The sequence below is a fragment of the Mustelus asterias genome, unplaced genomic scaffold (assembly GCF_964213995.1).
Source record: "Mustelus asterias unplaced genomic scaffold, sMusAst1.hap1.1 HAP1_SCAFFOLD_1341, whole genome shotgun sequence".
NCBI lineage: Eukaryota > Metazoa > Chordata > Chondrichthyes > Carcharhiniformes > Triakidae > Mustelus > Mustelus asterias.
In genome coordinates this window covers 56196-83306 of record NW_027591286.1, presented here as the reverse complement: position 1 = coordinate 83306, position 27111 = coordinate 56196, and the positions used below count along the sequence as shown (strand labels likewise).

The window sequence follows — 27111 nt, the reverse complement described above, 5'->3', positions numbered from 1 at the left end:
ACAAATATTGATAATTACAGCATAAAGGGAAGATATCATTCTACCGGCAGATTTAAAGAAGAAAGGAAAAAAAAGAAACACAATACTCAGCACCTTAATGATTGATTACAGCAATAGAGGTCCAGAAGTATAGAACGTTCCTGTTGTTTTGACTGAATAAGGAATTACAATTTAAAATGATTGCAAACACATTTCAGATATATTATTTGCTAATATCCCGGCATTCTTTCCCCTCTATTATAATCGCAATATTTTTAGCCTATTATCATTGTTATTTTCATGGCAGTGAATAGGTTATTTTTTAATTGGTTCATGGGATGTGGGCTTTGCTGGCTAGGCCAGCATTTATTGGCCACCTCTATTTGCCCTTGAGAAGCTGTGGTGAGCTGCCTTCTTGAACCGCTGCAGTCAGAATCATGTTGTACTGAAGACACACATCGAGTCTGCACTGACAAAACTACACTAAATCTACACTAATCCTATTTTCCAGCACTTGGCCCATAGCCCTGAATGTTACGACATTTCAAAGTGCTCATCCACATACTTCTTAAAGGTTGTGAGGTTTCCCGCCTCTACTATCCTCTAAGGCAGTGCATTCCAGACTCCCATCACACTGGGTGATAATTGTTTCCTCAAATCCCCTCTAAACCTCCTGCCCTTCACCTTAAAATTATGCCTCCTCATTAGTGATCCTTCAACTAAGGGGAAGAGCTGCTCCTTATCCACTTTGTTCATGTCTCTCATAATCTTATGGCATGGGGGTGGCACAGTGGCACAGTGGTTAGCACTGCTGCCTCTCAGTGCTAGGGACCTGGGTTCGATTCTCTGCTTGGGTCACTGTCTGTGTGGAGTTTGCACATTCTCCCTGTGTCTGCGTGGGTTTCCTCCGGGTGCTCCGATTTCCTCCCATGGTCCGAACGACGTGTTGGTTCGGTGCATTGGCCATGCTAAATTCGCCCTCAGTCTACCCGAACAGGCACCGGAGTGTGGTGACTAGGGGATTTTCAGTAACTTCATTGCTGTGTTAATGTAAGTCTACTTGTGACACTAATAAATAAACTTTATACACCTCAATCAGGTCCCCCCACAGTCTTCTTTACTCTAAAGAAAACAACCCGAGTCTATCCAGCCTCTCTTCGTAGTTCAAATAATCATAGAAATCATAGAAACCCTACAGTGCAGAAGGAGGCCATTCGGCCCATCGAGTCTGCACCGACCACAATCCCACCCAGGCCCCACATATTTACCCGCTAATCCCTCTAACCTACACATCTCAGGACTCTAAGGGGCAATTTTTAACCTGGCCAATCAACCTAACCCGCACATCTTTGGACTGTGGGAGGAAACCGGAGCACCCAGAGGAAACCCACGCAGACACGAGGAGAATGTGCAAACTCCACACAGGCAGTGACCTGAGCCAGGAATTGAACCCGGGACCCTGGAGCTGTGAAGCAGCAGTGCTAACCACTGTGCTACCGTGCCACCCACATCAGGAAAAAAAAAGAACCAAAGCTTCCAGGGAGAAAGTACAAAAAGCCTAGTGAGTGAGTTGGGTGGATTGGCCATGTGGACACTTGCAAATGCAGTTTAAGTTACAGATCCCAAAGATAGTCCTGTGTTTCTGGTTATACAGCAGAAAGAGGACACAGTATCCGGAGTGTCCCACCCACAAACATCACCTCCCAAATTTGTGGCAGAGTCTAGGGATCCAGGCTTCAGCCACTGCAGAACCCACCTCCCCAGAGAGAGAGCAAGACATCCTCAACGCTGAAGGACTGCCAAAGTGCTAGAGTAGTTAAAGGCACTCACTCACTCACTCACTCACAAATGTTCCATCCCAGACAACATCCTGGTGAATCTCCTCTGCACTTTCTCCAGTGCAATCACACCTTTCCTATAATGAGGTGACCAGAACTGCACACAGTATTCTAGCTGTAAAATTTTGTCGAGCTCCAACATAATCTCTCTGCTCTTATACTCCATATCACGACTGATAAAGGGAAATGTTCCTTATGCCTTCTTATCTACCCTATTAACTTGTTCTGCCACCTTCGGGGATGTATGGACAAGTACCCCAACATCCCTCTGTTCCTCTGAGCCTCCTAGTGTCCTGCCATTCATTGAGTACTCCCTTGTCTTGCTACTCCTTCTAAAGTGCATCACCTCACACTTTTCAGGGTTAAGATCCATCTGACACTTAACTACCCATCTGACCAACCCATCTATATCTGTCTGCAACTAAAGATCTTCTTCCTCACTATTAACTCTCTGCCATTCTTCATGTCATCTGCAAACTTGCACGGTGGCACAGTGGTTGTTGGCACTGCTTCCTCACAGTACCAGGGACCCGGGTTCAATTCCGGCCTCTGGTGACTGTCTGTGTCCCTGTGTCTGCCTGGGTTTCCTCCGGGTGCTCCGGTTTCCTCCCACAGTCCAAAGATGTGCGGGTGAGGTTGATTGGCCATGCTAAATTGACCCTTAGCATCAGGGGATTAGAAGGGTAAATACGTGGGGTTGCGGGGATAGGGCCTAGGTAGGATTGTGGTTGGTGCAGACTCGATGGGCCAAATAGCCTCCTTCTGTACTGTAGGGATTCTATGATTCTATCACCCTCCCCACATTCTCATCTATATCATTCATATATATATATAAAACAAACAATAAGGGTCCCAGCACTGATCCTTGTGGTGCACCACTGGACACCAGTCTCCAGTCACACAAACAGCCGTCTACCACCACCCTCTGTCTCCTATCACTAAGCCAGTTTTGGATCCAACTTGTCAAGTTACCCTGGATCCCATGTGTTTTTACCTTCTCAATCAGTCTCCCATGTGGGACCTTGCTTAAGGTTTTGCTTAAATTCATATAAACTACGTCAACTGCACTACTCTCATCTACACACCCAATCCCCTCCTTGAAAAATTCATCAAATTTGTTTGGCGTGACCTCTCTCTGACAAGGCCATGGTGACTATCCCTGATCAAACTATGAGTGGGATTTTCAGGCTGTGTGTGCCCCAAGGCCGGCATAACCCTAGCAGAACCACGTGAAGTTAGCAATTTAAATTGCATTTTCAGATGGTTTCCAACACAGCACAATTGCCTTAGGAAGTCTGCACTTCTGGGCAATTACTGTGCAAACCCTCACCTGTAAAAGTCTGAGAAGGATTCACCAGTGCATCTTTGACACTGGGGAGTTTGGAAGTTGCAGCTCTATATACTGCAGCCACTAATGAATCATTGTTAAATGGAGGATGTTGACTGCAAATATCAGGAATTGAAAAATCAGTTTGAGGAGGCTAACAAGTTTAAAAACAATTGGGAGTTTAGTTTAAAATGCTGCCAACTTCTGTGCAGAGAAACTGAAAACATTAAAATCTAAGCAGCAGTAAGTCTTAAAGAATGCTGGGATTTTGGGTTAAGTGAAAGTGTGTGAATTTGTGGAAGTTTAAGAAATTCATGAAAGCATGAACACGATTGTTGAGTGTGTTCATTTCAGATCATTCGTACAGGTTGCAAAGTCCAGGCTGTTCCATCTCTCCAATTCAGGTAAAGGTAAACCATCTCACCTGCCACAGGTCATGTGTTTTTATCTGTTGCGGTTAGGTGCTGTATTTTAACTGCTGTTTCTCAATAAGCTGCTTTAAGTTAAACTGCTTGTGACTCCTTGAGTAATGTTACCCTGATCAAATCTTACACGAGGGTCTCGACATAATTCCTACAGTATGGTGTCACAATACTGCCCTGAAGGCCTAAGCAGATTCATCAAGGTTAAGCATGAGTTCTTTGTTTTTGTATTTAATGCCTCTATATTTCCAAACGGTTGAGGACTCTGGGTCTGGACTCGTTGGAGTTTAGAAGGATGAGGGGGGATCTTATTGAAACTTACAGGATACTGCGAGGCCTGGATAGAGTGGACGTGGAGAGGATATTTCCACTAGTACAAAAAACTAGAACCAGAGGGCACAACCTCAGGCTAAAGGGACGATCCTTTAAAACAGATGAGGAGGAATTTCTTCGGCCAGAGAGTGGTGAATCTGTGGGACTCATTGCCGTAGAAGGCTGTGGAGGCCAGGTCATTGGTGTCTTTGAGACAGAGCTAGATCGGTTCTTGATTAATAAGGGGATCAGGGGTTATGGGGAAAAGGAAGGAGAAAAGGAATCAGCCATGATTGAATGGTGGAGCAGACTCGATGGGCTGAGCGGCCTAATTCTGCTCCTATGTCTTATGGTCTAAATTCAAGTATCTCATACACTTTCTTAACTACCTTTTCAACTTGCTCTTCAAAGATGTACAAATACAGGCAGTGATCAACTTTACGACATTCAAGTTACAATGAATGGCACTGACAACATTTATAAATTGACGAAAAGCAAAATACTGTGGATGCTGGAATCCGAAACAAAAACAGAAAATGCTGGAAAATTTCAGCAGGTCTGACAGCATCTGTGGGGAGAGAATAGAGCCAATGTTTCGAGACTGGACGACCCTTCGTCAGAGCTCTAAAGCCTGCTGAGATTTTCCAGCATTTTCTGTTTTTGTTTATAAATTGACACCATTTTAACTTTATAATTCTGGTTTTGACTTTATAACGCTAGGATAGTGAACTGTCAGTCTTTTCAACTGTTATGTTCCACCTTTCACAACCTCAAGAAGGACAAATTTATTTCTCAGATATAAAAGTGCTTTTGAAAGTGTGGGCACTGTTATATCATGGATATAAGGCAGTTATACTGAAGCAAGATCTCAAAAACATTTCACTATTCAGTACTGGCTTTTTTTGATTACTTTTGTACCTGTGTAATATTTTTTAGTGATTTATATACATGGACACCTACATCCCTTTCCTCCTCCAGAACTCCTAGTTTCTATAAGAAAATGTTCATATATAACTTCCTCAGATCAAGAATGGATAACCTAATTCTTCCTCCAGATTGAACTCCTTTGTGTCATAGCTTTGTCCACTCTAGGCTAGATCCCTCAACGTTTTGGACCTCCAAACAACTTAATGTGCCTCTGTAACCTTAGATATACAACACTATTTCATCACTCAACTCATTAATACTTCCATTAAAAGCTGAGGCTCCAGTACGTATCCCTGAGCCGCACTGCTTATCACATCTTATCATTCGGAGATTAGAAACAAACAATTTTCTAAGCTTTAGGCTCAATTTGGATTATTCGCTTAGAAGTTGTCTCATGAAACATATAAGCACTTATGCCAGCTTCCCAAATTGTGAGTCACAACCCCCATTGGGGTCACAGAAACAGCGAATGAGGTTGCAAGCTCGTAAAGTTTGTTTTAATAGTATGATCTCATTGAATGGTGGAACAGACTTAATGGGCCAAATGGCTTACTTCTGCTCCTTTGTCTTATGGTCTCCTTCAAGACTGCACCCTGCACCATTTCAATCGGTGCCCTGTCCTTCCCTATTTCATCTCTCTCTGAGCTGGGACAGAAGGGAGTGATTGACCCAGTGGACGGGCTGAGAGGCTTCATAAACATCACATGTAGGCCACAAATTTTGGATGAGAAGCTAGCGTCGCTGCATTTGCACCAAGTGGGCAGCGGTTGTGGGGTTTCTCCCAGGTTAATCGTCATTTTTATGGCAACAATGTGCAACATGATTCATGCATGGTCTTTCTGGGTCAAGGAGAAGAGTCTTGTTGCCAAAGAATATGGGATGGAATTTTACGTTGATTGAGCAGAAGCGCATGGAACCTTGCGAGAAGACAAGTGTGATCCCCATGTCATTGCACTCGTGTGCATTAGGGCTGGCAGGCACACAGGAGTCTGCCTGCTGACAATTCATTCATTTATGGAGGCAATTGGTGGTGATTTTACGCAGCCCATCTACTTTTACGGCTGAAGGATGGGCCAGTCGGCCACACACTTTTGCAACAAACACATTCCAGGGCGGAATAAAACACCCGGGATGATATAAAGTACAAGCTGTCAGATGTTTGAATTTGCAGGCCTTTCATTTATAGTCCTGCAAATGTACACTGAGATTGAGCTGCTACTGTTCGACAGCTGCCGTCAGCCTTCAGGAAGCATGTTGGAAAAGTCCACCCTCACTTTGCTCGGCGCCCATCCTCTTCCCTTTCCATAAGCACTGCAGAGCCTTTGCCAGCGCACGTTTCACGTTGGCTGCCAGTTAATTGGCCAGCCAATGTGATCTTGCAGACAGGATCCGATCGCATCAAGAAGTGCATATCGCGTTCACTTCAGGCCATGCTGATTGCAAGATTCAGGCCTTGGAGAACTTCGCTGAAAGCTACACAAATACAAGAAATGATGGATTTTTACACAGTATTTTAAAACACACATTTTCATATTTATGATAAGAGAATACATAAATGAACTTTAATAATGATATACTAAATATTCCTATGCTGCGAGAGTGCCATTTTGTTTTGACTGCTGGTGGATTGTAACCTTGTTTTATAGAATATTTTCTATAGAATAGATGGAATTTTAAACTACAGTATTCAATTTTTAATCTTTATAAGGGTACTCTATAGATTCAGTGAGTTACGTTATCATAGAAATCCTACAGTACAGAAAGAGGCCATTTGGCCCATCGAGTCTGCACCGACCACAATCCCACCCAGGCCCTACCCCCATATCCCTACATATTTTACCCACTAATCCATGCATCCCAGGACACTAAGGGGCAATTTTTTAGCATGGCCAATCAACCTAACCCGCACATCTTTTGGACTGTGGGAGGAAACCGGAGCACCCGGAGGAAACCCACGCAGACACAAGGAGAATGTGCAAACTCCACACAGACAGTGACCCAAGCCGGAGAATCGAACCCAGGTCCCTGGAGCTGTGAAGCAGCAGTGCTAACCACTGTGCTACCGTGCCGCCCTTTAGTGTTCAAGTTTAGTTAGTGTTCAAGTTGGCGTTAAAATGAAGTCACATTGTTAAATAATGTGGGAAGCACTGACTGATGCAAGATCCTCTATATCTAAACATTTCACTATTATTTTGTAATTATGTTACAGATGTTTTTTGCAACATTATACCAAAATTACATAAACTTAACCTTAATTTTAAGAGTTTTTTTTATTTGTGGGACGTGGACAATAAATGCTGGCCAGTATCGGCTGCCAATTAACCACACAGAGTCAACAACATTGCTGTGGCTCTGGAGTCACATGTACGCCAGACCAGGTAAGGACGTCAGATTTCCTTCTCTAAAGGATATTAGTAAACCAGATGGGTTTTTCCGACAGTGATTTCATGGTCAGCGGTAGACTCTTAATTCCAGATATTTTTTATTGAATTCAAATTCCACTATCTTGGAATCTGAGGTAGTGCCGGCTGATTGGAAAACAGCTACTGTTACGCCATGTTTAAAAAAGGAAGTAGACAAAAGGCGGGTATCTACAGGCCGGTTAGCTTAACGTCCGTAGTTGGGAAGATGCTGGAGTCCGTCATTAAAGAGGAAATAGCAGAGCACCTGGATAAGAATGGTTCGATCAAGCAGACGCAGCATGGATTCATGAAGGGAAAGTCGTGTTTTGACGAATTTACTGGATTTTTATGAAGATGTGACTAGTGCGGTTGAGAGGGGAACCGGTGGATGTGGTGTTTTTAGATTTCCAGAAGGCATTCGATAAGGTGCCTCACAAAAGATCGCTGCAGAAGATTGGAGTACATGGAGTTGGGGGTAAGGTGTTGGCGTGGATTGGCTATCTAACAGGAAGCAGAGAGTTGGAATAAATGGGTGCTTTTCTGGTTGGCAGTTGGTGACCAGTGGCGTGCCGCAGGGATCGGTGCTGGGGCCTCAACTGTTTACCATTTACGTAGATGATCTGGAGGAGGGGACTGAGTGTAGGGTATCAAAAGTTTGCTGATGACACGAAGATGAGTGGGAAAGCGAATTGCGTGGAGGACGCGGAAAGTCTGCAGAGAGATTTGGATAGGCTGAGCGAGTGGGCGAGGATCTGGCAGATGGAATATAACGTTGGCAAATGTGAGGTTATCCACTTTGGAAGAAATAATAGTAAATTGGAATATTATTTAAATAGAGAAAAATTACATCATGCTACTGTGCAGAGGGACCTGGGGGTCCTTGTGCACGAATCGCAAAAACTCAGTCTGCTGGTGCAGCAGGTGATCAAGAAGGCGAATGGAATGTTGGCCTTTATCGCGAGGGGGATAGAATTTAAAAGCTGGGAGGTCTTGCTGCAACTATACAAGGCACTGGTGAGGCCGCAACTGGAGTACTGTGTGCAGTTTTGGTCCCCTTATTTGCGAAAGGATATATTGGCCTTGGAGGGAGTGCAGAGAAGGTTCACCAGGTTGATACCGGAGATGAGGGGCGTAGCTTATGAGGAGAGATTGAACAGATTGGGTCTGTACTCGTTGGAGTTTAGAAGGCTGAGGGGTGATCTTATAGAGACATATAAGATAATGAAGGGGCTGGATAGGGTAGAGGTAGAGAGATTCTTTCCACTTAGAAGGGAAACCAGAACTAGAGGGCACAGCCTCAAAATAAGTGGGGGCCGGTTCAGAACAGAGTTGAGGGGGAACTTCTTCTCTCAGAGGGTAGTGAATCTCTGGAATTCTCTGCCCATTGAAGTGGTGGAGGCGACCTCATTGAATATGTTTAAATCACGGGTAGATAGATTTCTGATCGATAAGGGAACTAAGGGATATGGGGAGCAGGCGGGTAAGTGGAACTGATTCACTTCAGATCAGCCATGATCTTGTTGAATGGCAGGGCAGGCTCGAGGGGCTAGATGGCCTACTCCTGCTCCTATTTCTTATGTTCTTATCTGCAGTGGTGGGATTTGAACCCAGGTCCCCACAACATTAGCTGAGTTTCTGGATTAACAGTCGTGATAATACCACTAGGCCATTGCCTTCTCAAGTATTGGAAAATCAATGCCGATATTAACTCATTCCTAATTGTATGCAAAAAAAATCCATATAAGAGAGACCGTAGAATAATAAAGGTCCTTAGTCCAAGTTCAGGCACATACATTTAAAAATAATTCAACTTAGAAGTTATAGTTTGTACATCATTAACATAACTTTCTAAAATAAAATGAAACATAAACGTTTTAAGTAAAAAACACACTTTTATTTTCTGTACATGGCAGTGGATATACAATAGTAATCGAAATGGTGCAGGTGATTGCACCAAACTGATACTAAAGGTAGTACATTTTGAAAATCAACTATTTTTGTTTTAATATCAAGTGTTCAGTACATGTATATCAGAGGCGCTTGATATAGCAAACAGATTGAAACCAAGACTTCTTGCATGAGTTGTTCAATGAATTGAAAATATATCTGGGCCAGAGTGCCTTGAATTAAATATGAAATGAATGGGACAAAAGTAAAAAAATTAGTGAATGTATCAGTGTTCTCCCAAAATACAAAAGGTGCATCATATTCATTTTGTCACAATAAGACAAAACATTTCACTTCCCAAAGGTTTGTATTTGTAAATGCTAGGTTTTAAAAAATTCTAGCTACCAGTGCATTGTTGATCAGCTAACACCATTTTCTCTGATAACTCTGCTGCCCATTTCATGCAGCATGTCTACATGCTAAAGTCTTTAGCAGCACAACACATTATCCATTTGGCATTTACAAAATTAACTTACTGGATAAAATATACATTTTTCATACATAAAACTTTTTTTTTACATACAGTATCAGTATTATCCAAGCTACACACAAAAACACACATGCACATACATATTATATATATGTATGTATATATAATATATATGGCTTAAAACAAGGCCCAAAAAAAACAAACAAAAACAATACTTCAAACCCTGTCAATTTTATGTCTTTGAAAGCTTGATTTTTAAAAAATCTAATTTGGTTTGTAGTAATGCTATACCTCTACTTTGTCAACAGTGCATTTCATTTAATTTATTAACTTACATGTTTAAATTACATTAGTCCTGAAGTACTTCCAAAGACTAATTGCTTTTCCGCCACCCAATACAAAAGAAATACTGATATGTTCTAGTCTGCTGCCCACAACTGAAAATATTTATTCAATCTTTTTTTAAATACAAGGAGTAATTGTTGTAACCTCAAGCATCTTGTAATGTAGGTAATTGTGATACTTGTCTTTTTGGCTGGTGACATTAAACCTCTCTAATCTGACAAACAACAGAAACGTGCTTAGTGAAGAATGAAATTTGTGCCATTTTGAATTATTGTAATACAACATTACTCTACATCCATCAATGGAAACTTCATAAGAAGAAATGCTGATCATGACTCAACAGTATGTGTTTCAAAACTTCTTAATGCTTAGATGGAAAAGATTACATTACTAATGTTCTGGTAGAAAATGTGTTCATGTATTTGCGCGCTTGTTCAGTTACAATTAGTTGATCTTCTGTTTTCCCATAAGCCACAGCCTCCCAGGTATTAGCAAACTGCAAGAAAAGACAGCAGAAATTACATCTCGGTTTGAAAACTGAACAATTAAATCCTCTGCCTAAAACCTGGAGTTCAAGACTCCACTATGGCCAACTAGCAGATACAGGGAAAAGTTAAATTTATCCCATTGTAGTTACCTACATTTTTCATTAAAGTGACTAACCTTTCTAATTCTGCAAGTAAGTATATTGTGATAAATAATGCCACCTCAAAGTATTTACTTCATTTTTCACTAAAACAATTCACATTTAACAAAAAAGGAAAATATAGATGCAATTAAATGAAAAGAACAATTAAATATCTAATTGTTCCTATTATGAATCTCTTACTGGCCGTATGGAGTGCTGGAACTGAGTTTCAGCTAACCAGGGTTCCAGGTCCAGGGACTTCTCAAATCCAGCTGGGATACCTGAAAATATATTACACGAGTCCAGCTGCCAGTATTTCACATTCAAGTACAGAATGTACACAATAATTACACCATCAAACTTTCCCCATCCCAGAAAAGATTAAATTTTGGAATTCTATAGGGACTAATTGAATAATGACACAAATTTTGATGAAATAGATAGTATAGTGGGTTGGAAGTGTTTATGAAAAATCTCTGGGTCTTGGGTTTGAATCCAGTCCAGGCAACATGCAATTTGTTTTCTGTTAAATATAGTTAGATTTAATTTCAGGCTTCGATGAATGAAAATTCATAGCACAAGCTTCTCACATTTTAGCATTTTAACAATGGAAAATTGAGTACTTTAAGCATTTAGTGAGCCTAATGCTGTACCATGTAATTCTTTAGCTACAAGAATGTGATGCTGTTAATTAGTACCTGCAGGGAAAAATCTGACGTTCCTCAGTAATTCAATTACTTTAATAATCACACAAGCAGCATTAAAAAAAGCTAAATGTACACTGGATTCTTGGCAAGTGTAATTCTAAATTTTGTTTTTATTATTTTCCAAAAACATTAATTAAACAGAAAGGAAAATAATGCCTCGATATAACAGTGTCAAAGAGTTGCCACCACCCTCCTGGTTTAACCAGTTACTTGTAAAATCTTAAAACTTTACACCGCAAAAATTATAAACAAATATTTTGGTTGCTAGAAGAATAAAAAATAGAATTACCACGGTGGACAAGTACCCCAGGATATGTAACTACAACAATTTTATGTTCTGAATGCTGGTTTTAAATGCACAACATGCATTTTTGATTTATAAAAATGTTTTAAAGTGAATGTAAATTTTGCAAACTTATGCAATATAAAAACTATACTTTGTGCTTACAACATGGCATTCAGATAAATTATAATTATTTATTACATTCACATTGATTAAATGTAATTAAACTGCACAATTATAAGATGATGAGATGAAATTCAACTTCTGCAGGGCAACAACGTGGCTGCCTGTTGTACACCCCATCCACTGAATTCAATGGAAAGGTCTGGTAAGGTGTAGACAATCCATTAACACCAGTTCGTTGCCTCTGACAAATTTGAATTTTACACATATTGTGTCCAATATTACACGCTGAACCAGAATACTAGCAAATTACATGCTGTAAGGTTGCAAAGCTCGGTTTTGTAGCTTAACCTTTGTTCGTGACATTTTATACACACCTGCAAGGGACTGCCCATTTGCTTGCTCATTTGTACTGCAAATGCTTTGTTAAGAAAATCATCAGTCTTCTCTGATACAGGCATCATTAATACAGAACTAGTCAGGAGACTTGGCATCTAGAATGAAGCATATGATCAAAATCAATTTCCATTTTATACTTTTTTAAAAGGGTAATTTCTTTCCCTTCTTCTATCTTTCTTCAGTATGTTTTATCAACTTGTGCGATGATTGCCAGCTGATCTACTCCCAGGCCTCTCCTCGCATATGGATGTTCATGAAAGCTATCCAGAGTAATTTTGATTTTCATTTCCTCTTTTGTCACAAACTGTCTGGTACTCAATTAAGAACTTAGCTGTTTGTTTTAAGTAAAAGTCACATCACGAAACAACTCCTTTTAAGGGTCATTTATCCTGCTGTGAGAACAACAGCTTTTTTATTGCCCTTGAAAATTTTCTCCAGCTCAACACTTGCTGTAGCCTAGTCAGAAAGTTGGACTTTAAGCTGCCTTGGCTACATGAGTGTGAGACAGAGATCCACAAGACTAACATTAAGTGAATGTACAAAGATGCAGCTTATGTATGTATTATTGGAATATTGTTCGATATGGTTGTTACTCAATATTTTTTGGGCTGCCTTTTATTTCAGGATTTTGAACAAGAGAATGCTGCGATTGTCCCTAGTGGAGGGATGGATAGGTGGAGAATTGTGGAGCATTGATGGTGAGGGGATAATTGGATAATTTTAGGATTAACCATTCAGCGGTGGAGTCTTAAATGCTTCCTCCCATCCAGCTCCTTCTTGCAAGGCCTGATGGCAAGAACTGCACCCTGGTGAGTCAGATTGCATAGCATACAACAGGTTACCAAAACTTTGGAGACACACTTCAGCAAAAATTGTATGGCTGCTTCCGAGTGGTCCAAATAGCAGAACCATTGTTTTAGAACAGCGATGCTTTCTACAAAGCCTTCCTGGTGGCAGCATGATTCTCATCATATATGCACTGTGCATTTGTGTTCAGAGCACGGAGGGAAGTCATGAGCCATCTGTTTATTGGGTGACCCTCATCACCAAGAAGCCTCTCGTTCATAGTGATAGCCTGAGAATGGCGGGAAAAGCTGCCGGCACAGGTTGAAAATGTGGATAGTAAGCATTCACGAACATAATATTCTGTGCATGGTAGGACACCAACTGCACATTGTGTTTTTGGTACATGTGGTCCCTGCAGAGCCTTGTGTGTGGAGTCAGGATTTAAAGAAAACAAAAACATTCTCCTTATATCTTCATATCCTGTATTCAGGGTAATCTAGTATCAGAGTAGAAAGAACCCTACAGGTAGATTGTCACTACCAGGTGGAGCATGCCCATTGACTGGATGTTTGCTGGTGGCCAGTCCATTTTAGAGGCTGGGCTTCATTACCATTTGGCCAGTGGGCTACAAGTGCCAAATAGGCTCCCTGCCACAGCTCACTTGTGTAATATTGGGCAGTTAGGGTGTGTTCACAGTAGAAGGTATTCTTGTAAGGAAGCAGGGCACAATCATTTTGCAGAACTCAGAATTTGTTCACCAAGGTGGTTTTCAGCGATGGAGTTTTGGAATTATTTTCAACAACACAAGATGATACAGTCCATTCCTCATTTTAAAAAAAAAATTCTTGTATGGGACATGGGTGTTGCTAGCAAGACGAGCATATGTTGCCCATCCCTAATTGCCCTTGAACTGATGGATTGCTAGGCCATTTCAGAAGGTGATTAAAAGTCAATCACATTGCTATGAGTCTGAAGTCACACGAAGGCCAGGTAAGGATGGCAGATTTCCTTCCCTAAAATACATTAATCAACGAGATGGATTTTATGAAAATCAATGATAGTTTAATGGTCACCATTGCTGAGATTAGCTTCTAATTCCATATTTTTAAGAATCAATTGAATTTATTCATCAATTGAATGCAAATTCCACCAATTTCTGCCATGAATTTGAAACCATTTCCCAGGGGATTAGCCTGGGCTTTTGGTTTACTAGTTCAATGATATTACCACAACACCACCATCTCTCCAAAACAGCTGACAATGCATTGTATTTGAACATGAACTGCTATCTTATTAACTGAGATGGTTGAAAGAGAGCACAAGTGTAGAAAGGTTTAGCATACATACTGGTACTTCTTCCACAGGACCCTGTGAGAAAAGCTGAGTATGCAAGTGTTCCCTTTCCCATGGTGCCAATGGAAGGAATTTTCTCATTTTCTTATCAGGAGACTCCACCTGAAATTAATATAATTATTACACTGCTGGAATATCAGGAAAAACATCTGAAATACCAAGAAACGGTACTTAATTATCTGGATATAACAGAGAGAGTAGTCAATGTAATGTAGTAGATGTAATTCATCAGTCTTTTCAAAAAGCTTTTGATAAGTTAACTCATAAGCTAATGAGTAAGGTAGGAGGATGTGGAGTCAGGAGACAAGTGGCAGAATGGATTGCTAACTGGCTTCAGGACAGAAAACAGATTGAGAATAAAGGAAAGTTATTCAGAATAGCAGAAGGTTGGAAGTGGTATTCTACAAAGGTAAGTACTGGGACCACCACTGTTGTTCACAACTCCTTCTCAAGGGCAATTAGGGATGGGCAATAAATGCTGGCCTAGCCAGCGAAGTGCACATTCCTTGAGTGTACATAAAAAATCTTTGTTAGACCACACCAAGAATGCAATTCTGGTAGTCATATTGTAAAAAGGATGTGGATTCAATGGAGAGGCTGTGGAGAAGATTTACATGGATGATACCAGAAACATGTGAGCATACACAGCAGTAAACTACAGGCTGGGTCTCTCTTCTACTGAAAAAAATGAAAGTTGATTATAAGGTCTTTAAATTTATGAAGGATTTTGATAGAATAGATACAGAGAAAATGTTTCCTCTTGTGGGGACAAGCTTAACTAGTGGCCATCAATATAAGATAAAGAATCCAATGAGGAGTGCAGTATAAATTTCTTTACCCGAAGAGTGTGCAGAATGGGGAATTCACTGCTATAGCAAGTGGTTATTTTCTCAAGGGCAATCAGGGATGGGCAACAAAATGTTGGCTTTGCCAGCAACATTCACATCCCATAAAAGAATAAAAAGTAAAGTGAATAGTATAGATGCATTTAAGAGGAAGTTAGGCAAGCATAGAGGGATAAGAGAGTAGGGGGTTATGATGATAGATTTAGATGAGTAGAGATGGGAGGAGGCTCAAGTGGAGCATAAAATCTGGCATGGACTGGTTCAGCCAAATGGCCTGTTTCTGTGCCATACATTCCATGCAATTCTATTCAATGATCCTCATTCTCTGAATGAAGGCCTTCTTGACATACAAACAAGATGATCCATTAGGCAATGTCAGTTTTACAATGGACCAAAACAGCCATGTTGCATATGGAGGGAGAGATTCTCCGGATTCCCAGCCGTGGATTTCCCCGGCGGTGGAAGGCAGCGTACTGTTAGCCAGTGGCAGAATTCTCTGGTCCTGCCACTGTCATTGGATTTCCCATTGATGTCACCCTACGCTGCCACAAAACTCATGGAGTGGTGGTGCACTGCCAGTGGGACTGGAGAATCCTGCCGGCGTGAACAACTGGAGAATTCCAGCCGGAAAGTCTACTTATTTTAGCAGAAAGCAAAGTTTAGCACAAAGTCAATATTCAAAAACATTTTTAGCACCATCCCTGTTTTTACCTAGACATCCAAGTAAAAGAAGAACTAAAAAAGACTTGGTTAAAACCATTAAACATTTCTTGTTTTAGATCCTGCTTGATACATTGTAAGAATTCACAAGTTTCATGAATAAAAGTTTCAAAGCTACTTTACAAAAAGCATATTGATGTAATAATGCATCAATGTTGTACTATTAACCGTGCAGATATAAAGAATGCGTGCTGTAACGGAGGTTTAAAAACATAACCTGGGAATTATGAGAGATATTATTGTACAATATGCTTTAAATTCCTCTCCTGACTATTTTAATAGTTGTTAACCCATTTAAAATAAACAGGTTAAGGCCTTCATTAAAGTAAGTTAGAACCTTGATAGAGCAATGTTAAGCATTTATATATAATATAAAATTGCCAGACTTACATTACTGCCTCCAATAAGCTAAGAATAGAAACAAGGTTGGAGAAAGAATCACAGTGCAAGGGGTGGTTCTTTAATCGCTTGCATATGTATTCTCAATAAAATGAAATCTCCTAAATCTAGCACTAGGCTTTCTGCCAGTTCTGTGTGTGGATGAGACCTGTTATAAAGAAAGGAAATAACTTACTTCTTGCTTAATTTTCTTCAAAAGGGGTTGCCCATTTTCATGAAGACTACTTATAATTGTAGTTTCATTGGCTTCTTGTTTAATTATGTCTCGAGTCTCTTCTGCAAGATGAGATGGTGTCTTACAATGCAAGAAAATGAAACATTATCAAAATCTTTCTATCAATCAATTTCAAATTAATATTTACGCAATGCTAAGCCATCACCTAGACTTTCTTACCAGCATCTTCAAGGGTCCATATTTGATTTCTTGGGCAGCTAGTGCATTTTTAAAAGGTGTGGGTGTTCTAGGTGAGCCTTCTAATATTGATCGTCTGATATTTGGAGTTCTGAAACTGATTAAACAAGAACAGCTGGATTACTATTTTTTTAAAAATTCAACATTAACATATCACTTTTAAACTTCCCTGCGTATATTGTCGAAATGAACACACAAGATCTTCCAGTCCTAGTCCTCCTCAACTGCTAATTTTAACATGACTTGTTAAGGTGCATAAAAGCAGCATCAAGAGACATGTACTTCATGTGTAAACTCTGAATAAGTGCTCATCTGTCACTCTATGGCTCTTACAGACCATTATCACTGTTGAAGCCTTCACTTTCAACATCCTGGGTTAGCCCAGAAACTGAACTGGACCAGCCATATAAATAGTTTAACTCGGAATTCTACAGAGAGTAACACACCTCCTGACTCCACAAAATGTGTCCACCATCTAGCGTCCTTTCCTCTGAGCCAGAAACTCCATGTTTGAGTCCCACCCCTAGACTTGATGGCCACAGAAGATGCGTTCATAACGTGGTCAAACAGGTTGAGTATATCAACCTACAAATCCTTCCGACATGCCAATGGCTGGTGGTATGAATGGGAGAGACTCCTGGTCAGCATGCTTTACGTGGAGTGATGCCCCTCAAGCTATAAGCCCGAGGACAGACTAGCAACCTGTTCTGGGAATTACTAGCTATGGAAATGGATAAAAGTTTACTTTCCATTAGGTCTGGGAAGAGAAGTGGAATCTACAAGGCACAAGTCAGGCATGTAATGGAATACTCTCCATTTGCCTGGATGTGTGCAGCTCCAACAACACTCAAGAAGCTCAAAACCATCCAGGACAAAACAGCCCATTTGATTGGCACCCCATTAATCACAATAAATGTTCAGTCCCTCCACAACTAACTCATTGGGCAGCAATGTGTACCATTGAAGATCTGCAATGCAGCAGCTTACCAAGGCTCCCTGACATCAGCAGAGGCTGTTTTGCGGGCTTCCTGCTGGGCACTACGGCCTTTGCGGCAAGGTTTTTCAGCGTCATCAGCTCTGTGCTGGAAATCGGCGCAGGGCTGATTTCAATATTATAATCGGCACTTACATATCATTAGCGGGCCTGGGATAAAGCCTCCTAGTCCGCTAGCAACCCCCCCACAACCCCACCGCCAGGAGTGGTTCACTCCAGAGATTTGCAACTGCTCCCCGCTAATGGGGGAACAGGTGGCTGACCCCGCTGGAGTGAAGAGAGGCCATGGAGGCTCCCCCAGGAGGTCAGGGGTAAGGGGTGCACCCTGGGCAGTGCCAGCCTGGTCCCCTCACTGCCCAAAGAACAAACTGGGAATGCCCAAGGGGGAGCTTGGCACATCTCACCGGGCATCAGGCAGTGCCAAAGGGGCAGGGTCAGAGGGGGGCAGTACCTATGGCAGAGGTGGGGCAATCAGAGGGGGTGGGGGTCCCACTGCCATTCTGCAATGGGATCCATGGTAGAGGGAGGGAAGACGGTGATCAGGGTGGGCCAGGGATTGGAGACATTGGGGCTTGCCCAGAAGGCCAGCGATCAGGGGGAGGGAGGGGGCGAGTGGGGGCACTGAGGAGCAACGATGGGTGGTTGCAGGGCTGGCCAGCAATCAGGGTAGGAGGTCAGCAGTGCAGGGCCACTGCACATGCACTGATCTCGGCGCTGACAGATCAGCGCATATGCAGTGACCTGCTCAGTACCACAGTGCTGGCCTCTCCAGCTGGAATAGGCCCCGCCCACAGATTTTCAGAGGGAATCTCACTAGGGCACTCTTCAGTGTTCTGGTGTAGGAGATTCAATTTGAAAATCCTGCTAATAAACCAGGAGCTACTCCAGTTTTCACACAAATTGTGGACTTAGAATTTCTTTGGGAGAATTATGGGCAACATCTTCCAAACCTGCAACCACTATCATCGGAAAGGACACGGGCAGCAGATGCATGGGAACCCCCACCCCGGAAGTTGCCCTTCAAGCTACAAAATCCGGAGTTGGAACCAAATAGCCATTCCTCACTGTTGCTGAAGCAAAATCCCAAAACTCCCTTCCTAACCCTACAGTGTACATGAACAGGTGGAGTGTGGCAACTAGGGGATTTTCAGAGTAACTTCATTGCAGTGTTAATGTAAGCCTACTTGTGACATTAATAAATAAACTTTATAACAACACTGTGGGTGTCCCTACAACAGAGAGACTGCAGCGGTTCCAGAAGGCTGCTTACCACCACCTTCTTAAGGGCAATTAGGGACTGCAATAAATACTGGCCAGCGAACAACACCCATATCCCATGAACAAATGTAAAATCTGTGATAAGGTTGTAAATCTGTCTGGTGGGAAGCCACAGTTGTAGTACATAATAAAATAAATCAATTGTCCAAACTATCTGACTCAATTATTATATTAATAAGGACAAATACAAGTTAAAGCAATGTTACTCGATGTGACTATAGTGATATTTGCGTATGTTCTTTCAAAATGCTTTGTATATGTAGTTAAGAATTTTGATCCATGAACTACAAAATGACATGTGGAGATGCCGGTGTTGGACTGGGATGGGCACAGTAAGAAGTCTCACAACAGACTTCTTACTGTACAAAATGACAGCTTAGTTTAAATTCTTTATGTACTGGCCAGTTTTTTCTTAAAATATTGTCAAACAGGTAACAAAATATTTAGACAAAACATTTGCATTCAATTACGACAAAAAGACAATTTCCTGAACAAATTATATATATTTTATATCAGAAGTCGCAAAAAAACTATCACAAAGAAGACAAATCCTCATAGATGCTTTCTTTATTAATTAATGCTATGAGAAAGCAAACAAAAACTGACAAGAAGCAGAAGCATACTGACGCATCATTTTCTTTTTGTGGCTTAGGTGTTTGGTCACGATGTAGTGGAGTTGTTACAATAATCTTTTGATTGCACACTGGAGTAGAAGTTAATGCAGGAGATTCCATTTCTAGGTGGTCATTTGTGGATGTATTTAAAAACTGAAAAGAAAAAGAGCCATTAGATTGAACTGAATGCAACTAAAAACTAAAGTGTAAAGTACCATCTGCACAGACCAGGGCTAAAAAAAAGTAAACCTCTAACAGAAATGATTCTCAAACAATTAAAATTACTAGTAGGTGCAATCACGCAACACAAAATAACACCTAAGAGAAAAAAGTTCTGTTTCCAGTAACTTCATAATGTGACTTTCAGGAGTTTTAATAAAAGATTGTAACAGGATGATGCTAATGAAATGTAAAATTTCAGAATTTAAATTTGGAAGCATTTCACTTTTAAACATCTGTTATCCTTATGTTAAAACAAAGAGGAAAAACATAGGCCCTGAAAATCCACAGATCAGCAAGAGATACTACATTTTTGTTTGCATTGTTCGATGGAACTTCTGATACTGATTGTGACAACTTTTCTGGGGTGTCATGAAGTTATCTAATTTACAAAGGGGCCTAGTTAGAAATTAAAAATAACTGTTTCTAAATCTTATAGATACAGCATGATCTCAGCCTACATCCCTAGATGCTCCCCACATCAGCCCATTACTCAGCTAATACTCTCACCAGACCTATCTCACCTGACATGCGCTGAGTTCTAATGAAGTTCCAGGGAGTAGGAATGCAATAAGCTCAAAGCAAACACATCCCCTTACATTGTTGGTCATATTTACGACAGGCAGAAATTTTGCCTCCAATAGCCCACCCTGATAACTTTGATGGCAAGCTGAGTGATCATGCTTTATTTTTTAATAAACTCAATAATAGCATTTAAAATTGCAGTCTTAGAATAATTCAGCCAAAAGGTCACAAGTTAAATGCATCAAGATGCAAAAGAATTGTGTTGAATTTGCAACATAGGAAACCTTTGTACACGGGAAATGAGAAAAAGAGGCCAAGTTTTGGTTACAGGAAACACAACTTTTGACTAAACTGAATACAAAATGTAAAAGAGAAGCCAATCATATTCTAGAGAACTCAATGAAAAATGTTGGCATTTTAATGCACAAAAATGAAAGCATAACTAATTAGCATTGTGCTGATCTGAGAGAGTGGTCAGAGGGACAGTAGTGAGTGGGTTAAAAATACATAGTCAAATCAGTGAGTACAAAACTGATTAGTCATTTGTTCCATAGAATTAGTTTCTAAATTGTTAACCATTTCATGTCTGTTGCAGTATTAGTAATATCTGTTGATTACTATTCATCTACCTGTGAGGGAGAGAAGGGTAGACCTTTGACATGGGTACGCTTAGGAGTAGAGCAGCTGAAGTCAGCTAATGTGGAGCAATTACTATCACCACTAGTTGAGTGGTTAGGCTGCCCTCTCTTTTTGCGGCGAAGGATAGTTGGCGGAGTGCTGAACTTTGAAGGAGAGGGTGAGCTGAGTGAAGCAGGGGAGCCCTGGCACATGCTTTTGCTTAGGCTTGTGTTAGTATGTCCTTCACACTGGCAAACGCTGCTCTCATTGTGCTGAAGCTGCGTGATTTTGGCTGTAACATTTTTGCTAGGTGTGCTGTCTTCCCCTTCGAGGAAGTCGAAACTGTTGATATCACCCCAAGTAGATGGATCCTGAAACAATTTGGGAGGCACGAATCTATAAACGGCGAACAGTGCCACCTGTGTAACTAAATGCTATAGCTTTCAAAGGCATGGTAATGTTTGCTGGGAATACCCTTTCTTCAACTACTTGTACTTAAGTCAGTCTGTAAAAACATGTTTAAAATTCTTCCTCCAAGATTTTCAGACAGTAAGATCTATACAAGCTAAGTAAATGCAATGCATTGTATATAAACTTGTTTTGCCAAATCACTTTAGTCTCTGTTAATCTTACCTGTTGACTGTGAATGTATTAAAATTCATTAAAAATAGCTTGTGTACATTTTCCCCCCAAATCAAACTTATTTTAAGGTTTAACAGTACAACTCGATTCACGATACTGAAAAAGCAAACTAATAGGGTTGAACATGCAACTTTGACAGAGTTGCAAAATGAGCGATGTCTAATCAGCTGCCTATTCTACACCTCACCCAATTTTCCTTTCCATTGAGGTATATAAGGAGCAGCCGGTCTAATAATGCCTGTTTTACAACCCCACTGATGTTGAAAACTGTAACGATAAACTTTACATACACAGAAATTTTGCTTTTATGTCACTGTTATCTTGAATTTCACATCATGTACCATGTTAGCATTTAAAAGTTAACAAATAAAGTAATTAACTGTAGCAATTAAATATTTTGATAATGCTATATATTATTTTAAACCTGTGATACTATTATCCATAATTTCAAATCCCACCCTTAAGATGCAAATCCTATGTAAAAACATGAGTCATGCACATCTAACTTTAACCAAAGACCCCAAAACTGATAAAGTCACTCACTGAATCTATGAGTTGAAGTGTTTCAGTGTATTCAGAATTTGGAACATTTCTCAACGGTGAGAGTATTCCATTAGAATGAATCATCCATTTTGCTGGTGATGCACTTTCTTCTGGCAAGCAACCATGATCCATATGAGGTGGATGTGCTGGCTGCCTATGTTCTCCCAGGCAAGTAATGGCCACGCTGCTGTTGTGAACTCCTGCATTATCAATGACTACAGTACCGTTCCAACTAGAGTAGTCTGATGCCTGAGTCTGCAGAAAAGGAAGAGAGAAAGTAAAGGAAGTTAGTAATTAGATTGCACAAGGTTGAATCAGATATTAGCAGAAGCATTTTAGTAGTTGCATCATTCTTGTAAGTTACTTTTGAAACACGATGTAAAGAGCTTTTTCTGCACTACAAAAAAATGGTGCCCTACTGTCTACTTCACATTTGCTAAACATATTCTTGACTTTTTTCTTCCCTCAACAAAAAATTTCAGGTATTACAATATAGTAACTAAGGTTTAAATATCTTCTTTAGCCAATAAAACAACTGGGCCATGGCTTCTGTCTAATTAAAGAAAATTTTTGGGCAACATAATAGAGTTTACGTAGTTGTATGTTCCATGTGGCTTTCATCCTGAGCTAGTTAAAATTCTTCTGCAGGCTATTTTAGAATGGTGAGTTAGAGTTGCTTTTGTAGCAGTGAATTACTGCAGCTAACCTTTTTAATGCTGCAGCTCACACCAACGCAACACAGAGGTGTGCAAATCAAAATTATCAGAAAATAGAGCAGAAATTAGAGACAAGCTTAATATGTAGTCAGATGATGGAAGAAATGATAAACTTTTAAAATAAAACCAGGTTTACATAGTTTCTAAATGTAAACTATTAGTACAGTTACATAAATTCTCATGCAGGTTATTTTTCATGCAAACCCATGTACCACAATACCCTCTCAAAACCCCCTCCGAGTATGCTGGACATTTATTGTCACTTGGGTTTGTCTGGCTTTTACCACATACAGTAAAACCAAAACCAGTACTGTTGCTTTTATAACTGAAATACTGTTCATACATTGTGGAATTGATTGAAAAGCCAGCATGTGTTTTTGTCATGCATCACTATCTGCTGATAATTTAAACAAAATGGGTTAATGTAACCAGCCAGGAAAATAATGCATAGTTTAAAAAGAACATTGAAGTAAACAGTCAAACATGCACCTTAAAAATTAATGCAGGCAAGCAATGAAATGCAATGCAAAAAAGAGCACAGCCTTAGAAAGCAAATGACAGATTTGGAAATAGGCTCTAGATTAGTTTTTTCAGCAAAGTAAATTGTTTTGGGTATGATACTATGAGAATACTTCAGTAAATCAGTGTTAAATGTATTTATTCAAATTGTAACTTTTAAGATTTTTGGAAATGGAATAGATGTATTTAAACATAAAATGCATCCACTATTACTCTAGTTATCTTGCAGAGATATTGATTTTAAAATTAATTTTTGGTTTCACAGATTTAAAATTAATATAGAGCCTTTAAAAGGTGGAAATGAAAGAGAGGAGCACTGGGGTGAAGCTGCTAGCCCTTTATCCAAGCCACACAGTGACATTCTTACTGGTAATGCCTGCTGCCCTCTCAGTTCATTTTCAGTCGACATTAGTAGCAACTCTAATTCCTTTATTCTTTTCTCTTTTTCAGGATCTTCATCATTATAGTGCCTCTGAAATTAAGAGTTGAGGGAAAAGAAAGAAGAGATCAAAGGGTATGACTTTAAATATAACGTTATACTGATTAAGACTTTCGGACTTCAGCTACCACAGCTGAGGTCAAGGCAACCATGAAGGTCAAAACCAATTATTAAATGAACTTTGTCATGGATAAATAGTAATGACTTGCTGTTAATATAGAGAAGATACATTTCTTTCAAAACAACATTTTGTTCATATACAATATTTTCTGAAGGATGAATTCATTGAATTTAAAACTAACCTTGAAGAATAGTGGTCTTTGTAGCTCATATAAAAATGATCAGGAAGAAAACAAATTTAACCTACCTGAATAGCTGCAATGCCTGGTTGGGGAATATTGGCTGTGTTCATATGTAGAGCTACTGGGTAGGGCACTGAATTAGAAATCTGGGAAAAACAATAAAGCATGGTCAAAATCAATTCTGCTGGGATTAATCTTTTTATATTTACATGATTTGTAGTACAAAGAGTAATAAATATTTATATCTCTGAAACAGCTGCCACTTTCTATATTTTAAGAAAACTTATTTCAGATTCTAATGATAAATTCAACTATTTAGAAACATTTTGCACTCAAATACCTATAAAAACTCATCTTGTAATCAATTAAGGATATTTTTAATTTATGCATAAAAGTAACTTTAATGAAAAGTAAAACTACTATTTAACTACAAAGCTGCCTTCCAGACAAAAAAATATTGGGCAGCTTTCATTCCACTAACCTTTCAAAATTAATACATGGATATGCATACTACAGTACTACAGGATTAGTATACAAAAACCATAAAGTTACTAGAAGAGAATAAAAAGCAAAAAGAAATTCTAACATCCTACCTCTTGTGGATCAGGAATGTGAAAATATGCATAGTCACCATTCACTTGGGGTTGGGTAGTTGGCAACTGGGCAGATGGAGGAGTATGGGCAAAACCCATAATGTGATTATTTTTTTGGAAGTTTGTGGTCACCGTTGGCTGGCTAATTTTAGAAGACTCCTGCAGATAACCCTCTTGCTCTACTTTACGACGCATTGTGGAATTCCAATGGTTCTTGATAGCGTTATCAGTCCTACACAGAGATAATATAAAAATGTATACAAGCCAGCAATTCATGGACAAATAATAGTTTTAAGTTTATTTATTAGTGTCACAAGTAGGCTTACATTAACACTGCAATAAAGCTACTGTGAAAATCCCCTAGTTGCCACACTCTGGCACCTGTTCGGGTACACTGAGGGAGAATTTAGCATGGCCAATGCACGTAACCAGCACGCCTTTCGGACTGTGGGAGGAAACTGGAGCACCCGGAAGAAACCCACACAGACACGGGGAGAACGTGCAGACTCCACACAGATCACAAGTCGGGAATCGAACGCAGGTCCCTGGCGCTGTGGGGTAGCAGTGCTAACCACTGTGCCACATGATTCTATTAAATCAAAACTCTAATCATACTGGGATTGTTCTTGTAACAATAACCTATAGGCAGAACTTGTTTGGGCTCAGTTTCAAAAATCATAAAAGAGAAACATCTATATGGAACCTTTCACAACCTCAAGATGTCCTAAAGCATTTTCCAATCAATGAAAGTGTCATCACTGCTGTAATACACTCAAGTTGAATCAAGAAAAATTATTTGAAATCTGTTGTATGTTTGTTCATCAAATATGGAAAGTCAAAACAGTGCAACTGAAGCCCAGACATTGATGGAATAGGCAACTGAAAGGTACACCGCATGCTATTACTACTTAATAGAAATAGTCACTAAAGTCTGCTGCTCCACATTGTAAAGCTCAATGACAATGTCTATATACCATGTACATAACATATGGTACATTGTGAAACAATACAAGAACTACAAATCACACAAGATGAGCAATTCGCAAGCATGAATTTCCTGCAAAGTCTTTTCCAAATTTGTCCCCATTTCCTGACCACAGCCAGCCAGATTAAGGCCAACAACCTGTCCAGCGCCAGGGAATGGACAGAGGAACTGGAGGTTGCAGTAGGATGGGAAGGGTCAGGGTGAGATTCAAAATACCAATGGAGATTGGAATGGTCAGGGTCAGATCAGAGGATTGGGAGGAGATTGAAGGTCATTGCTGGACAGTGCATGGGAAGGAGGGATCAAAGTACATGGTCTGTAGGAGATCATGTGTAATCAGTCCTTTAGCAAGAACACTTTCAACTTAAAAGAAGTCAACATTTAAAGCACAAAGTTAGGTACTGCAAAAAGGTTGTTTGTAATGGACAATTTTCAGAAATTGGCCAAATTCTGCCTCCCAACATTCTACAGGACCTTGAAGATCTGAGACCTTCAAAATCTGAGTGACTTTTTCAATATGCTAGTCGAGAGACAGCTAACATTTGATGTGTATGTGTACTGACCATTAAACACCTGTTGACAAAACTATAGAACTGTAAATAATAGCTACAGGCTAACAAGCTTTGTGGAACCATGGAAATGCTAATCCCAGAGAACTTTTGGGTTAGAGCAAAAGCTACCTTAGATAACCAGGCTCTTCTCCATCACAACCACCTTTGTTAGTTAATGGTCTATTCATGAACCAGGTATGAGACTGTTATAATATGTAAGGAGACACAGGTTTGGCGAGGGGTCTGTGGCAATCATTGTCACGGATATGATTTTTTTTGGTAGTTCAAAGAAACATGTGTTTACCAGTAAGGATAGTGTAGTAGCAGATAGCAGTAACAGTAGAAATAGAACAGTAAAAACAGCAGCACAGCAATGGTAGTACTGCACAGTAAAAGGCTTCTCAGAAACTAAGTTTAATGAGGGGATTGGATGAATCAATCTAAGCTAAAAGAACAGCTGGAACCAAAGCAACAACTTTTCAGAAGCAGCAATTCAAGGGTTAACAGCATAAGTGCCGCTCAGAAGTTACAGAAAAACTGGAAATGATAATGATTTAACTTAAAAGGGTTTTCAGTTTAGAAATGTTACAATAAACTATTAAAGCGAATTATGAGCATTGACCAGTTTCTCCACCTCGGATGGGTTCAGAATGAATGAAGGGTTCACCTACCTACACGTTGTTGGGGGTTTGGAAGTTAGTCAGTTCCTCACAGTAGTGATTCACAGTTAAGCTTTGGGGACGAGGGGAAAGCAATCCTTCTCCTAACTCACATGCAGTGCTAAAAAAGCACATATCTGCTAGATACTATAACATTTCTCACCTCCCTTTAGCTGCTGAGTTTCCTCAAGGCATGGGAAATTTGGTCAATCTGGTCAATCAGGGTTAAATGTTAAATATTGAAAAAATGTGAAACACTTACAGTCTTATTAAAATATTTAAAGAGTAATCTGTCTCCTAGAGCAAAATGCCACATCTCAATTGTGCTTT

The 27111-nt window shown here is 40.0% G+C and overlaps 1 protein-coding gene across 2 annotated transcripts in view; it reads right to left on the bottom strand.

Annotated features, from left to right (window-relative positions):
* Nucleotides 1-9083: 9083 nt before the first annotated feature.
* Nucleotides 9084-27111, bottom strand: part of myb (v-myb avian myeloblastosis viral oncogene homolog) — a 28707-nt gene continuing 10679 nt past the window's right edge. Inside the window, exons 6-15 of one of the 2 annotated variants that reach the window (XM_078206180.1) lie at nucleotides 24587-24818; nucleotides 24059-24139; nucleotides 23620-23724; nucleotides 22018-22272; nucleotides 19484-19623; nucleotides 16567-16681; nucleotides 16348-16467; nucleotides 14203-14310; nucleotides 12048-12164; nucleotides 9084-10425 (exon numbers count right to left, since the gene is read on the bottom strand). In XM_078206180.1, coding sequence (XP_078062306.1) covers nucleotides 10312-10425; nucleotides 12048-12164; nucleotides 14203-14310; nucleotides 16348-16467; nucleotides 16567-16681; nucleotides 19484-19623; nucleotides 22018-22272; nucleotides 23620-23724; nucleotides 24059-24139; nucleotides 24587-24818 — 1387 coding nt within the window. In that variant the 3' untranslated portion in view covers nucleotides 9084-10311. The remainder of the gene's footprint in view (nucleotides 10426-12047; nucleotides 12165-14202; nucleotides 14311-16347; nucleotides 16468-16566; nucleotides 16682-19483; nucleotides 19624-22017; nucleotides 22273-23619; nucleotides 23725-24058; nucleotides 24140-24586; nucleotides 24819-27111) is intronic. The other variant, XM_078206181.1, reaches the window with a different exon arrangement.